General features: G+C 42.3%; 2 protein-coding genes across 2 annotated transcripts; both read left to right on the plus strand.

Annotated features, from left to right (window-relative positions):
• Positions 1-92: 92 nt before the first annotated feature.
• On the plus strand, positions 93-2610 carry dpm2 (dolichyl-phosphate mannosyltransferase subunit 2, regulatory). Its single transcript, XM_030786580.1, has 4 exons — positions 93-147; positions 564-653; positions 1382-1484; positions 1838-2610. Exons 1-4 carry the CDS (start codon positions 145-147, stop codon positions 1891-1893), a joined length of 252 nt encoding a protein of 83 aa, XP_030642440.1. The 5' UTR covers positions 93-144; the 3' UTR covers positions 1894-2610.
• A 955-nt stretch (positions 2611-3565) lies between these two features.
• Positions 3566-15936, plus strand: pip5kl1 (phosphatidylinositol-4-phosphate 5-kinase-like 1). Its single transcript, XM_030787508.1, has 10 exons — positions 3566-3580; positions 4939-5133; positions 11107-11157; positions 11423-11577; positions 11847-11971; positions 12201-12235; positions 12345-12400; positions 13553-13665; positions 14206-14368; positions 15480-15936. The coding sequence occupies exons 1-10, from the start codon at positions 3566-3568 to the stop codon at positions 15934-15936; spliced, it is 1365 nt and encodes a 454-aa protein (XP_030643368.1).
• Positions 15937-16056: the final 120 nt, after the last annotated feature.

The following is a 16056-nucleotide window of genomic DNA, read 5'->3' on the forward strand; positions in this document are numbered from 1 at the left end:
CCAATCATAATACTAAGTATTACGCACGCAAGAGGCGACATCATCAGTAAAACTACATTTCCCAGCATCCCCTGTACAAGAACGTCCGGAAACTGAAATAGACTACGCGGAAGGTCTGGTAAATTGTGAAGTGACACGTTTAACATGGTAAGTGTTTCGGTTAGGCTACGTTCAGTTTTCCCAGAGCGTATTTATATATTGTCATGGATTAAATCGTGTCTAAAGGAAAATTTACCATACCTAGTATGTTCACGTTTAATGAACAGGAAACGGAGATTGTGCGGTTCATTTATAGTTACCCCAGGCTAGTGCTGATGTCAAATGGGGGCTAGCCAGAATGCTAATTATTGATCAGGTTTCATTCTTAATGTCTCCTCATCGCCCTTATTGCCTATATATCGCATTAATGAGGTCGTTTGAGGAGACATTTGGATACTGGAAGGTGTTCTGAATAATAGTTTACACTGGTAATACAACAGTGTAAGACCCCAAGCTGCCTAGTTTGCATTTCAGTCTTCCGACCCTCTCATTCCCATAATTAACTTAAGTTATATCTGTCTAAGGCGACGGGAGCGGATCAGGCTGTCGGCATGGGGCTCGTGGGCTTCAGCATCTTGCTGTTTGCCTATTACACCGTCTGGGTCATCGTATTGGTAAGTTTTAAGTCATGTCTAGTTTCTGTAGGAATATATTGAAATGTGTCATTCTCTGGGAAAACTGCCATTGGGGAAAGTACCACACCTCTGTCAAAGTCCTGAATGTGGCTGAATGTTTTACATCATCATTGCTTGTTGGGACATATGCCAGGGTGAATTAAGCACGTGAGTGTGAAAGCCCTCGAACCAGGTACACTAGAGACCCCACTGTAAAAAAAAGAATATGCCTTCCTTATACCCATACAGTGGTGGCAGGTGATTCACAGGGAAGGCATACTGATTGGTAGCCACAGTGCTACAGGTTCATCATCCTGATGTAGTGTACTACTTTTGTGTCCTTCAGTAAGAGGCATGACTCATTGTTTTGGCCCAGGAGCCCTGGAGCATAGTGCCCCTGCCCTCTCCCTCATCCCAAAACATCCATACGAATGAAAAACTCACTTCATTTAACCGAATATAGAGAGAGGCTTTCCTGGTTACATAAATAACTCCGAAATCAACACTGAACCTCTGATGTAAAAATGACTGATTATGATAAAGTTTGTCTGATGGAATTAAAGATGCTGAGTCAATACAGGATGGCTGGTGCTCAGAGCTACGGTGCTAGTACAGCGTGCCAGAAGACTGTAGTACGAGAAACTATGGACCTATAACAAATAGTACCTCATTTGACAAGACATTCTTTTCTTTATGTGATGAAGGACTTAACTTTGTTTCTTTTTCAGCCGTTTGTTGACAGCGATCACGAAATCCACAAATACTTTCTCCCTCGGGAGTATTCAGTCATTCTTCCAGGAGTTGCAGCATTAATTCTTATCCTGTGTATAGGTGAGTAGAAAAACCACACCAAATACAACTGCTCCTGTATAGGGCAAAAAATGTACAACCGTGATATAGTCTCACGGCACCTCTGGCACCTTTAATAGTGTTTTTAATAAATGCCCTTTTTTTATGAAACATAGACTGAACACAGTGAAAACTGTCTTAATGGGCATATTTAAAAGAGTTTAAGTCATTTGAATGTAAATAGATGTCATTTTTGTAAATAGACCTATAGTACGTTGCATTATTTGAAAATGATTTATTGTGTGAACGTGACTATTATGTTGAATATTTTAAAATTAAACAGAAATTTTAAATTTCCTGGAAACGAGCATACTTATGCATCCTCACTATTCTAGGAACCTTTATTGGAGTGGTCACCTGGAAGAATCGAAAACCTAAGAAAGTTGACTAGAGCCCTCAGAGTTCGTCATGCTTCTGCGAAGACAGAGACTGTAGATCCTTACATGCTAGTTACCAAACCTCCCCCGTCTCTCTTTGGAGATTTCCTGTTTTACGCCTTTAGACCATCACTCAAGATGGAGTCTGGACTGGGCTGTTCTGGAATGTTCTTCTGGGAGGCTGACAAAATGGCTGATGACTCTTTTAAAAACTACAAGACTGTGTGTGGAAGCCACTGCAGCACCAGCTCTCTGCTGTTGAAAGAGACATTGCTGCACTGCATAATCCAGCAGTGGAAATCTCATAGCTGCAGCCTTGACCATCAGCCAAAGATTTCTGTGTCCATCAACCAGTGAATGTGACTGATCAATGTATTTGCTATCTCTCTGCCCATACTGCACTCGATAAATGCTGGTTTAGTGCTGCTGTGGGGGTTGGTGATAGCTTCATTGTCAATAGTTTTAATTCTCGCTCCACCTTTCAAACTGCTGTTGTGTCAGGCACGTACTAGTGTTGCAGGGCTGTCTGTATTTGTTTTTTTGAATGTAAATAGGTCAAATTTAAGATGTATAATGAAAGACTGATTAAAAGGACTGAGATACTTGGCTCTGTTAAAACTGAATACAAACTGTAAGAGAATCTGAGAAATGTCAATGAATTTGTCCATCACAGTAAAATAAGTCCATCTGGCTCTATTTTTATATGCCATAATAAAGCAGTAATTCATTAATTGGCAGAAGTATTTGTGGTTTTTACCACTGTTAAAAATAACAAGAGATGTAACTTGAAATGTGTAATTATTTTTCTGAATTAGTATGATTATCATGCATATTTTACTACTGATATTTGAAATACTATTTCTTGAACATTCCAAGGCATTTTAAACAGATACTCCTTTCAGTTTTGGATGTGCTCTTCCGTAAAAGAAGTGTTAAGCTAAAAGCTGAGATATTTTTGGTTTCACATGTTTGATGTTGCAGCAAATCTTTTATGGTTAGTCTTTCTCTTCTCTCAAAAATTTGAAAAAAAAAAAACTTTGATGCCACATTAAAGTTTTCTCAATTGGAAACCACATGCTGTTGATTTGTCTGTGGAAAATTTGAGCATTGAGATAAACACACTTGGTCATCCACTGTGCCTTCCCAGGTGCGGGACTTGCCAGTCAGGATTTGAATTCTGCATTAAGGCCAATATAAACTGGGTCTTAATGATATTCAGACAGCTGTAGACTTACACACATACATCTGAAATGCATACATGTTCAATGTTTACACATATGTAATGCACAATTACTCAAGCAAGCAAGTTTTGGGCAAAATGACAAAAGAGCTACAGCTGCTGTGCCTCTCTTTTTACATCTGACTCAGCCGCCCCGCCCGTTAAGGGTCCACTGAGATCCATCTTTACAGTTGCTTGTTTCTGTTTTAAGAAGACTTAAAGGGTTAGGAAAGGTTGCGTATTACAAGAAAATTGACGTTAGCCGTTGGAGACTGCTATGAGTTACTGCGCACCGAGTCAGTTCGCTTGCTACTACAACGAGGCTCAAGTCTTTGTTGGATAGGGGGATGGAGGGATGAATGGATCCACTGGGGCTTCGGCTCACGCGCATCCATTGATAGATTGCAATGTTAACTGAAGGGAGAAAGAATGCGCTGATCTACCGGACCTGATTCTGCGGAGTCACCATGAGCCAAACGGAGGTAGGTATTTTTTCAACGCTTTTGAGTCTAACTGCCACTGTTGATGTTGGTAAAATAAAGAGACGTATGATGATAATTACATTAATGTTATATCGGTAATAAGTGTCAAACTTAAGATGTTTAGTTTTTCGGACCTGACGCGTAATCGATGGCTGCTTCTTCACATTTGCACTGTCCGCTTTCAAGGGTTGACCACTCAACATCGTTATATTTTTGTCATGATATTTATTCACACATGTCTAAAACTAACATGCTTTATAGACATGCAAAACTGCATAGCTTTTCAGTGGTCACTGTCAACGTGTTCAACATTATCCAGTTGCAGCGATAGGAAAACACCCCACCAGGCTACCACATAGCAGGGTCTGGGAGTTGTGTCGTGGTCTGGTCATCCATATGTGTGTTCATAAATATGTAGTTAAATACTGCAGTGTAAACGAGAAAGAAAAAGTTACAACTTTCCTCTGCTGTTATGCTAGCGACAGCAATCGAGTCAGCTGATTATCATTACGGAATACAAACAGCCCGTTTCTATGCATAATTTCCCCCATGAGGAAGTTATGGACCCTGATCCCAGTGAATAGCTTTAAAGAAACGCTCGTAGAATTCATTCCACACACCACTATCGCCTGTCCGCATTAAAACAAAGATTTCAATAGTTATTACATTATTGAACGCTTATACCTCAGTTTCTCTCTCTCTCTCTCTCTCTCTCTCTGTCTCTCTCTCTGTCTCTCTCTCTCTCTCTCTCACACACACACACACACACACACACACACGGGCACATATACTCACGGTTAGAGAGAGGTACTTGAAACAGTTTTTTTCCCTTTCGTCTTGGCCTGTTGTCAAGGAGACGTGGTTGGCAGACCATGGTCTCCGGGTCCAATTTACATATTTGAGTGTGAGGTGTAAGGCTTGAACCTATGGCACATAAATATTCAGTTTTAGCTCTGTGGTTGACATGGATTTGCTGTGTATTGCCAAAGGCAGCTATGCTGAAATCAGTATTTGACTATTAAAAGATTTTATATCATTGTACTGCACAGAGCAATTTGATTTTTATGTATTTACATTCTCTGAATCAGAGCAATCTGTGGCAAGGCATTTAATTTGATCTCTTCCTTAGAAACTCATTATACCAAAGTTATTTTACACATTAGGAATTGTCTAATGTAACTGGATCCTCTGAAAAAAGCTACCACCAAATCTTACTGTAATATGATGTCAGATGTGTTCTGCAGTATATAAGGTTGCTAAACTCTATTTGCGTGATAGAACGAGTGGAGTTTTGTGTGTATCCACGTATATATGTATTTGGGTTTGTGTGTTTCTAAACTCTTTGGACTTTGCTGTAGATGGAGTTGTCAGGGCCAGGGGTGGCTCAGCGTTCACGAACGGTGAAGAAGAAGCTTTGGGGGGGACTGCGGCAGCAGTGGAAACTGCTGGGACTGTTTGAAATCGACCAGCAGCATGAGTTCTACGGTCTCACTTGTATGATGAAGGAGGGGCTGTCTGCTGCCGTGCAAAACACAATTGATAACCCTCTGCCTGTGAGTACAACACACAGCACACTGCACACTCCATGAGCCCAAACAAACCCCTGCCCCCATGTCATCCCCTATCACTGTGTCCCAAACTCCTATTTCCATGTCATCCCCTAACACTGTGTCCCAAACTCCTGTCCCCATGTCATCCCCTAACACTGTGTCCCAAACCCCTGTCCCATGTCATCCCCTAACACTGTGTCCCAAACTCCTGTCCCCATGTCATCCCCTAACACTGTGTCCCAAACTCCTGCCCCCATGTCATCCCCTAACACTGTGTCCCAAACTCCTGTCCCCATGTCATCCCCTAACACTGTGTCCCAAAGTCCTGCCCCCATGTCATCCCCTAACACTGTGTCCCAAACTCCTGCCCCCATGTCATCCCCTAACACTGTGTCCCAAACCCCTGCCCCCATGTCATCCCCTAACACTGTGTCCCAAACTCCTGTCCCATGTCATCCCCTAACACTGTGTCCCAAACTCCTGTCCCCATGTCATCCCCTAACACTGTGTCCCAAACTCCTGCCCCCATGTCATCCCCTAACACTGTGTCCCAAACTCCTGTCCCCATGTCATCTCCTAACACTGTGTCCCAAACCCCTGCTCCCATGTCATCCCCTAACACTGTGTCCCAAACCCCTGCCCCCATGTCATCTCCTAACACTGTGTCCCAAACTCCTGCCCCCATGTCATCCCCTAACACTGTGTCCCAAACTCCTGCCCCCATGTCATCCCCTAGCACTGTGTCCCAAACCCCTGCTCCCATGTCATCCCCTAACACTGTGTCCCAAACTCCTGCTCCCATGTCATCCCCTAACACTGTGTCCCAAACCCCTGCCCCCATGTCATCCCCCTAACACTGTGTCCCAAACTCCTGCTCCCATGTCATCCCCTAACACTGTGTCCCAAACTCCTGCCCCCATGTCATCCCCTAACACTGTGTCCCAAACCCCTGCCCCCATGTCATCCCCTAACACTGTGTCCCAAACTCCTATTTCCATGTCATCCCCTAACACTGTGTCCCAAACTCCTGTCCCCATGTCATCCCCTAGCACTGTGTCCCAAACTCCTGCCCCCATGTCATCTCCCTAACACTGTGTCCCAAACTCCTGCCCCCATGTCATCCCCTAACACTGTGTCCCAAACTCCTGCCCCCATGTCATCCCCTAACACTGTGTCCCAAACCCCTGCCCCCATGTCATCCCCTAACACTGTGTCCCAAACTCCTGCCCCCATGTCATCCCCTATCACTGTGTCCCAAACTCCTGTCCCCATGTCATCCCCTAACACTGTGTCCCAAACTCCTGTCCCCATGTCATCCCCTAGCACTGTGTCCCAAACTCCTGCCCCCATGTCATCCCCTAACACTGTGTCCCAAACCCCTGCCCCCATGTCATCCCCTAACACTGTGTCCCAAACTCCTGTTTCCATGTCATCCCCTAGCACTGTGTCCCAAACTCCTGCCCCCATGTCATCCCCTAACACTGTGTCCCAAACCCCTGCCCCCATGTCATCCCCTAACACTGTGTCCCAAACTCCTGCCCCCATGTCATCCCCTATCACTGTGTCCCAAACTCCTATTTCCATGTCATCCCCTAACACTGTGTCCCAAACTCCTGTCCCCATGTCATCCCCTAGCACTGTGTCCCAAACTCCTGCCCCCATGTCATCCCCTAACACTGTGTCCCAAACCCCTGCCCCCATGTCATCCCCTAACACTGTGTCCCAAACTCCTGTTTCCATGTCATCCCCTAACACTGTGTCCCAAACTCCTGTTTCCATGTCATCCCCTAACACTGTGTCCCAAACCCCTGCCCCCATGTCATCCCCTAACACTGTGTCCCAAACCCCTGCCCCCATGTCATCCCCTATCACTGTGTCCCAAACTCCTATTTCCATGTCATCCCCTAACACTGTGTCCCAAACTCCTGTCCCCATGTCATCCCCTAGCACTGTGTCCCAAACTCCTGCCCCCATGTCATCCCCTAACACTGTGTCCCAAACCCCTGCCCCCATGTCATCCCCTAACACTGTGTCCCAAACCCCTGTTTCCATGTCATCCCCTAACACTGTGTCCCAAACCCCTGCCCCCATGTCATCCCCTAACACTGTGTCCCAAACTCCTGCCCCCATGTCATCCCCTAACACTGTGTCCCAAACTCCTGCCCCCATGTCATCTCCTAACACTGTGTCCCAAACTCCTGTCCCATGTCATCCCCTAACACTGTGTCCCAAACTCCTGCCCCCATGTCATCTCCTAACACTGTGTCCCAAACTCCTGTCCCATGTCATCCCCTAACACTGTGTCCCAAACTCCTGCCCCCATGTCATCCCCTAACACTGTGTCCCAAAGTCCTGCCCCCATGTCATCTGCAGTGCCTCAGGACTTTTAATTGTAGCTGCCAGTAATGATGTAGTTCAGTTAAATTTGATGAAGTTTTATTTGAATTGTATTTACAGCCAGTGGCAGGAAGTTTTGAGAGCATTTTTTTTAACTAACATTTTAATTATCTATTTTGATTAGAAATGACTATTTGATTTCCCATGGTATGCGTTATATACTGCATGCATTCAAAGAGAGAATAAATTAATGTTGTTTCATTTCAAAGACCAATACAGAGATTATGAATGAATCCCCACCTCTGGGAAATATTGTCCATCTGGTTAATATGAGCTTGCTTAACACAAGTGAACAAGGTAAAATTCAGCTGCTAAACCACATACGGATTGGCTTTAGCAGCTGTTCTTCCACTGGTGATGTCATATCTGTGCTCAGACACTTTCAAAGTCCTGCCTTGTCAGTTTAGAGTGCAGGTGTTCGTTTTGGGGAAAACCTTGTTTTAAACACTGTTTTAAATCTCAGTCACATGTCACATCAAATTATTGAAATTGTTTGCCCAGATATTACCAATTTACAGTGCAATTAAGTCCTTGAGAATTTTGATATCCACATGTCTCACAATTACACAGCAACTCCGTTACTTGCTTTTTATTGGTTGTTCGTTCTTTAATCTAATCTTTCTTCTGGGGATTTCATAATTATAAGACCATAGTTCTGAAATATTCTCAAAATTCCAATAGGCTTGATTTATTTAAGCCAACATAATTTTGTGACCAAAATTTATATTCTAATGAGATGATAATGTCTGAGATTAGTGTAAGAGTCACACCATGGCAGAGAACAACCTTCATGACAAATCTGTGTTTGGAAATTGTTGAATTACTATAATAACTCAATAATAATTACTTTAACTATAATAATTACTGTTATTATAAGGTTGAAGGAAAAAATTAGCATTATGGTGCATTCCTTTTGCTTTGATAGCTGGGGTCTAAGACGACAATAATTAGCATTTTCATAGCTGGTGCCGGAGGGAGTGTGTGAGGCTCCTCCCACCACCACAGAATTGTTTTTTTTGAAGGTAAAGAACACAATGGTGAAAAGATTCAAAATGAATGACCTGTTCTTTCAGACACCCTGAGCTGTAGGTAGATCAAAATGGTCTTGGTGTCTTCCATTAACCTGTAATTGTCCTGGGTTCAGACTCCTTAGAGAGGTCACTGTTTGAGTCTTTCTCTCCATGGAGACTCCATGCTCGTGGTGGTGCGGTGCTTTGAGAGTGAGGAATACTGAGGCACCAAGAGAACAGTGGAGAGTTTGTTTGATAAACACTATTGTTTCTTTCACAGGCGAAGGGGAGGATTTGAACAATACCTCTGTTTCTGTGTTACTGAGGCCTCCCACAGAGAGAAAGAGAAAAACATCATGGCAGGGAAGTTTCCTAACCATCAGAGAAAGCAGGAAGTGCTATTCAGGGCTTATACAATGGGTGCAGCTATGAACAGCCGTAGATTCTAACTCAGCAGTAGATTTTAATGACTCAATATAAGTTAGACAGACACCTTGTATCATATGACCTTTATCATGAATTTTTCATGGACGTATTTGACATGTCGCTGAGTGTTGATTCCCCAAATGGATCCTTGTTCTGAATTCTCAAAACGCTCCGTGTGTATTTCCAGATAACATGATTCAGAAGGCTATGAAGATACGTCGACTCTTATATCCATAATCAGATGTATGAATGCAAAGACAGCAAGACCCATACAGTGGTTTTAAACACATCAAATTACCCTCTATTTTACAGAAGAGTATGAAAGACGAAGAAGATTAAAATTATTATGCTTTGTTTGTGGGTTGCTATTGACATGGTGTTAGTGGAAACTTAAATGAGGCTTTGTTGGCTCAGTTGAACATGATGGAATTGCTTTGTTCTGCTCATGTGCCCTTGAGGTATACCCCTGTGCTCTCTCTCTCTCTCTCTCTCTCCCCCTCTCTCTCTCCCTCTCCCTCTCTCTCTCTCTCTCTATCTGTCTCTCTCTCTCTCTCACACACACACACACACACACAGACACACACACACACACACATTGATAAGAAATCACTTGAAATAATATGAAATAATATTTAGATATGAAAAATATTATCTCTTACTTTGAACACTTTGTTTTTGTCATGCTGAGATCACGGCAGGGTCACTTACACACACACACACACACACACACACACTTTACACACACACACGTGATGCTTTGTCACCATTGACATTCAGCCAGCTTACTCAGCAGTTCGGCTCACGTATGTGCTATCTGCTTTTCCTTACTCACAGTTCTCTCTCTCTCTCTCTCTCTGTCTCTCTCACTGTCTCTCTCTCTCTCTCTCTCTCTCTCTGTCTCTCTCTCTCTCTCTCTCTGTCTCTCTGTCTCTCTCTCTCTCTCTCTGTCTTTCTCTCTCTCTTTCCCTCTCTTTCTTTCTGGACTGACCTCTGTGCCTGAGTATACAGGACTACCTTGGATTTTGTGGGCTGTAAAGTTTGGACTTTGTGAATATTTGTGAATATTTGTGAGGTATTGTGAGGATATAAAGAAGCTGAAAATAGATTCAACCTGGAGGGCTAAATTTAATGGAAGGCCTGAACTAAACTTTTGTACAAAGCACTGTAAATAGAAAAGCTCTCTATCTCCAGTGGAGGGTTTGACACAGGTGTGTGGCAGAGAATTCCTTTGTCCCTGACTGACTCTCATGTGAATGACAGTTTGCCAACAGAGAGAAACTGTGTTCCATTTTTTTTACAGAATGTAGAAAGAAGACTTTCTCCTCCTTTTAAAGTGCTCTACAATATAAGTGTATATAATAAACAACACATTATATAGCAACATAATACAACTAATTAGTTTCATTCTAGGACAAGTAAAGTCTGCGATATATATAGCAACAAAGAGCAGACTTGAGCCAATACACGACCAGCTCTGACTCTTAGTCCAGATTGATCATTGTTTTTAAGTTCTACGGGTTGACAGATGACTTGGCTAGATCTGAGCCTCAGTATTGTTATACTGGTTTTGTGTGTTCAGTGCTTGATGGAGAGATATTCTTCACACAAGAATGGGGATAATCCCATTTTGTGTGACTGTATGTACTGTATATATCTATACAATTGCTATCATCTCTATTTCGCTCATTTTTTCTTTTCCTTTTACCATTTTGTGTGACTGTATATACTGTATATATCTATACAATTGCTATCATCTCTATTTCGCTCATTTTTTCTTTTCCTTTTACCATGTTTTTTTGTGAATAAGGATATTATATAGTCACAACACAGATGATATTAAAACTGAAAAAGAAATTTCTCTCTCTCTCTCTCTCTCTCTCTCTCTCTCTCACACACATAGACACACACAAACATACTCACACTCACTCACATTCTCTCTCTCTCTCTCTCTCTCTCTCACACACACACACACACACACATATGCACACACAGAGAGAGAGAGAGAGAGAGAGAGAGAGAGAGAGAGAGAGAGAGTGTTTAATGCTGTTTTTCTCTTTTTTATTTTAACTGATATCTGTGAAGTCTATAAGTTCTATACTATCCTCTAATATTTTCTTGTGTTTGTGGTGTATTTTTTCTTAAGGATGAACTGTCAGACACTGATTATAAAATGGAAGTCACACAGATTCATAAGGTATAATACACTTCTTTTTTCATGCAGTTCCAGACAAACTGAAATAGCAATTATTTAAGCAATTAATTCTGTTTAACAAAATGTGTACTGACCAGCAATATGCATGCTCTTTGCCATATGTAAAAATGTAAAAATCTGCAGTTTGAGTGTTTAAAGAGACCTTGTCCAAAGGTTTGTATGGAGGTTTGAACAGCAAAACTGTATGAATACATTAACTACAATTATAAACCCTTTTTCATGTACGCCTTTTGCCGTCTGTGTGAAGGATTTTAGGATGGAGACATTTGCTGGGCCTGTATTTGCAAGTCTGCGTCGTTCTTTGGGGATGACAGAGAAAGAATACCAGCATTCTCTCTCCTCAAGTGGCTGTTATCTTCAATTCATCAGCAACTCTAAAAGCAAAGCAGACTTCTTCTTAACGTGAGTCAGCAGTAATGTTATACACACATACTCACACCGACACACAGAAATACACACACATACACACACACACAGAAACACACACACAAATGTACACACAAACACACTGACTCACTCACTCACTCACTCACAGACACACAGACACACATGCACCCACACACGCATGTACGCACGCACACACGCGCACGCGTACACACACACACACACACACACACATAAGATGCACAAGACGCCCTCACTTTTAGTTCTCTTCTTTCTATTCTTCACAGGAACGACAAGCGTTTCTTTCTGAAGACACAAAATAAACGAGAAGTTCAGTTCCTCCTCTCCAACCTAAGGATTTACATGGAGCATCTGGAGAGATACCCACATTCTTTACTTGTCAAATTCCTGGGTGAGGAAGAACGAGAAGATGATGATGTCATAGGAGATTCTATAGAATGTTATATGGAATTAAGATAGAGTGATGTTATAGACAGAACTGTGGTATGAAGAACGAACCTTACATGGTTTCCAAGAAAATGCTCTGCTCAGTTTAAATCAAATGGAAGCTCCAAATGTAGTGTTTTTTTTCATTGAAAGTAATAAGCCTTTCTGTTTAATTGTTGCTTTGCTGGTTGCAGGAGTCCATCGTATTAAAATTCCCCATCAGAGGAAGGTATTGAATTTCAGTGTATTTTTGCCACGCAGTATGGTCGTGTTAAGAATATCATCAACATCAGTGTGTAATTTGTTGAGATGGTTGATATGTGTATGACTTTCCACAGAAATACTTCATTGTCATGCAGAGTGTCTTTTACCCTGATGACAGAATCTGTGCCAGGTAAGACAGGGAGACCACTCTGCTCTCTAGCTATATGCTGAAAATTTCCCCTTTTCATTTGTTCGTGTCCTCACTTACTTTCCTATCTTTGCTCTATGTCTGGTTAAAAATTTTCCCACAAATTTACCGGCGGTCAGTTGAATCTAGTGTCATTTTAGAATACACAAACACTTTTTTATGTTCATATAATCCAAACTCACCAAAGTAAATGTAATTATGAAAGCATCACGAAACAGCGTTATCTTTAGGGGTCTGATTGTAATAATGTTGATATTAAAGCATGTAAGATAACTGTGACGTGATGTGTGAAACGTTTACACTGGTAAACACTGACTGAGCCAGGTAACTGGTTTGTTTTTGAGTATTCAGTTAAAGAGAATTGTCCTCTTTATACATTCACTCCAGCTCTTGTTTCCTGCACCCATTTCTATGCTTCGTGTTTATTAAAAATGCTAGATGTCAAGGCATTGCTTAGTGGATATTCAGCCAGTCATATTTTGCCATGTTGTCACTTTGCCTTAACTATTGTGTGTTCTGAAAGCTGTAGTAAATCAGGCTGCTGCATTGTAATGTATTTCAGTGAAAATACATTTTTAATATTAAGATTAAATATTAAATGAACATGTGGTGCCCCTGAAAAAATGGGTTATCTGAGCCATTTGCAGGCAGCATTTTGTGAAGAATAAGTATTAAATTAATCAGTTAATACATAATTACTTTAACCATATTATCAAATAAATGAATTAATGAAGACATTTATGCATTCATTCATTATGTATTTATGTAGTTGAAATCTCTTTTAAACCTGATTTGTCTTTTCGAAGCTCAGTAGTTCTTTCCCATGTCTAATGGGAGTAGTATCAGCTAGAGTCAGGCATCAGACCACCAGAGGGAGATCAATTCATCCATTAATCCGTCTTTACGAATTGAAGAATAAAAAAGACAGCCTAATCCAATCTTCAAGCTCCTCTGTCAACTGGTGGAACACAGGACTTAATTTAACATTTCAGCTCTGACCCCAACCCTCGAGGGTGTCGCTCCGAACACAGTCCTAACTTAAACTACACCACCATCTCAGTCTCTTCTTACGACGTTACTCCTCTGAGAATCCTCTGGCAATCCTTTCTTCCCTTCCCTGTTTTTTTTCTGCAGGTATGATATCAAGGGCTGTGAGCTGAGTCGTTGGACCGAACCAGCGCCAGAAGGCAGCCAGGTCATTGTGGTTTTGAAAGACTTAAATTTTGAAGGCCAGTTCATCACACTGGGTATGTATACCAAACCTGGGTTATAAAGAGTTGTAAATGAACTCTCAGTTTTTAAATTGTACAATAAGTACACTTTAATGCAATCATGAGAGGACTTGTAAACAATGCCCTTGTGTGAGTAATTGTAACAGTCTAAGGGTTAATGAATGTAAGATAACTTCTGAAATGAACTTCAGGTGAAGGGACTTTTAAACAGGAAAAATCAGCACTTGTAGATTTGCTGTATAGTAAAGACTGCAGCAGTATTGACATCATGACTGGAAACTTTTTGAATGCTGTTAGCCAGATAAGCAACTGAAATATGTGGTTTGTAATGTGGTGGTGTAAAGTTACTGGTGATTAGAATCTGGTTCTCTAATGAAATATTCATAAAATTCAGTCATGCGCTGTGTGACACTAACATGGTCAAGAACTTTAATTTAGTGACAAATGGCCTGGTGTAATTTTCCACTGAGATTATAGCTCCATTTTTAGAAAAGCTGTATGATTACTGATTGTGTGTGTGTGTGTGTGTGTGTGTGTGTGTCTGCGCGTGCGTAGATCAGCAGCGTGCGTGGCTGGTGCGTCAGGTGGAGATAGATACTGCGTTTTTGCAGCAGCTGAATGTGTTGGATTACAGCCTCCTGTTGGCCCATCAGCCCCTGCACCAGGATGAGCGTCACCAGAGCCTCTCGTTCGCCACACTCATCATGCGCACCAAAAAGTAAGGATTTTTCACTTCACCTGTCTACACTCGTTTTTCTGCCTCACCTTCCAACACTCAAAATTCTCCCCACACTTTTTCTTCCGCAGCCTCTGCCTCTCTCTCTCTCTCTCTCTCTCTCTCACTTTCTCCCTCTCTCTCACTCTATCTAGTTATCTCTGTCTGTCTCTTTTTTTCTCTCTGCATGTAAATGAATGATTGGCTGTGTCCCAGTACACCTGAAAGCTCTTGCTCACTGTGAGGAATGCTGAGTTCACTTGTGTCTTTGAGTCTTGAGTCTTTGTGACAGAATGTCTTTGTCATGACTGCATCCAGGAGCCCAAAAAGAGGCAGCTGCAGTGATACTGCACCCTACTGGTTGAGTTAGGTATTATTGTGGTTTCAGAATAAGTGTCCTTTGTGTAACTGCTGACCTAATACAGCCTTGTGTCCGAAGAGGGTCTGTCAGAGCAGGGCTGCTTAACATTTTGACTGGAGGTCTGACCTTAGCCTTTGGAAAATAATAACAGGATTTTACCTTAATGTTCACTTGTGTTTCTAGATCCTTCTCAAACCTTACTACACCACGAGGAACCAGCAGGCATGTAGAGCAACCCAATGTCTAGCTCATGTTGTCGCCTGCAAAAAGCAGCTCAAAAAAAATTAAAGCACGGCATTAAAAAAAAAACATCTACTAATAACTATAACCACATTCTGAAATGCTTGCAAGTGTACTGTTATCAATTCAAAAATGTCTTATCAAACTAACACATAATAACAAAACATGCCTCAGGTGGAAATGTTGTGAATGCGGTCATGTGTGTGGATGCACTGCACAACCTGTTTTGTATCCAGGTCTAATCTGACCCACCTGAACCTAATCATCACTGACTTGTCAGGACTTGGAATTGGGGAATCACTGTAGAGTGTACAGTGTAGAGTGTTGGGGCAAAAGCCTACATACGCCATGTCACAACTGCTTGTTTCCAATCTAACAGAACCAATGTGTTCCAGATCACATACTAGCCAACAAGCCATAACTGAACAAATTTTCATTCAAGTAAACATAGGATTAGGCACCATGTTGTCTTTGTTCCTTAAGGCTATTTCTCCCCTCCCTTGTATGTTCTAGATCTGTGAACGCTGGATCAAGCCCCACTCATGAGGGAACACCCACTGTCCCAGGGGTGGTGCCTGAGGAAGACTCCACTTTGCTGGTGTCAGAGACAGACACTGGGGGTTTGACAGAGTGCCACATCATGGAAATGCATGGTGCCAGTGGTCGGGAGGACGCTGCCAGTCATCACGGAGAGTCGAGCCGATTTGGTGCTGATTCTGCAGAACTGAGGGAGTTCCAGGCTCAGAACCGGAGACTCCTGCCCAACTTTAAGAACCCACTGCATGTCATTGATGGACCAGAACACCGTTACTTCGTCGGGATTATCGACATCTTCACCGTTTATGGTTTTAAGAAGAAGCTTGAACACCTTTGGAAGAGACTCAGATACCCTGGCCAAAGCTTCTCCACTGTCAGCCCCCCAGCTTACTGCCTACGACTGTGCCAGTGGGTACAGGACCATGCCAAATAGATGGACAAGTGCAGCGTTGGGGGTATAGTGGCATCAGCAGTGAGTCATAGCATGTAGACAGAATATATGAGGATGGATGGCTTAAAGACCACATACATACTGCTCAAAGAGGGCCCACCT

Source organism: Chanos chanos, chromosome 10, assembly GCF_902362185.1.
Source record: "Chanos chanos chromosome 10, fChaCha1.1, whole genome shotgun sequence".
Taxonomy (NCBI): Eukaryota; Metazoa; Chordata; class Actinopteri; order Gonorynchiformes; family Chanidae; genus Chanos; species Chanos chanos.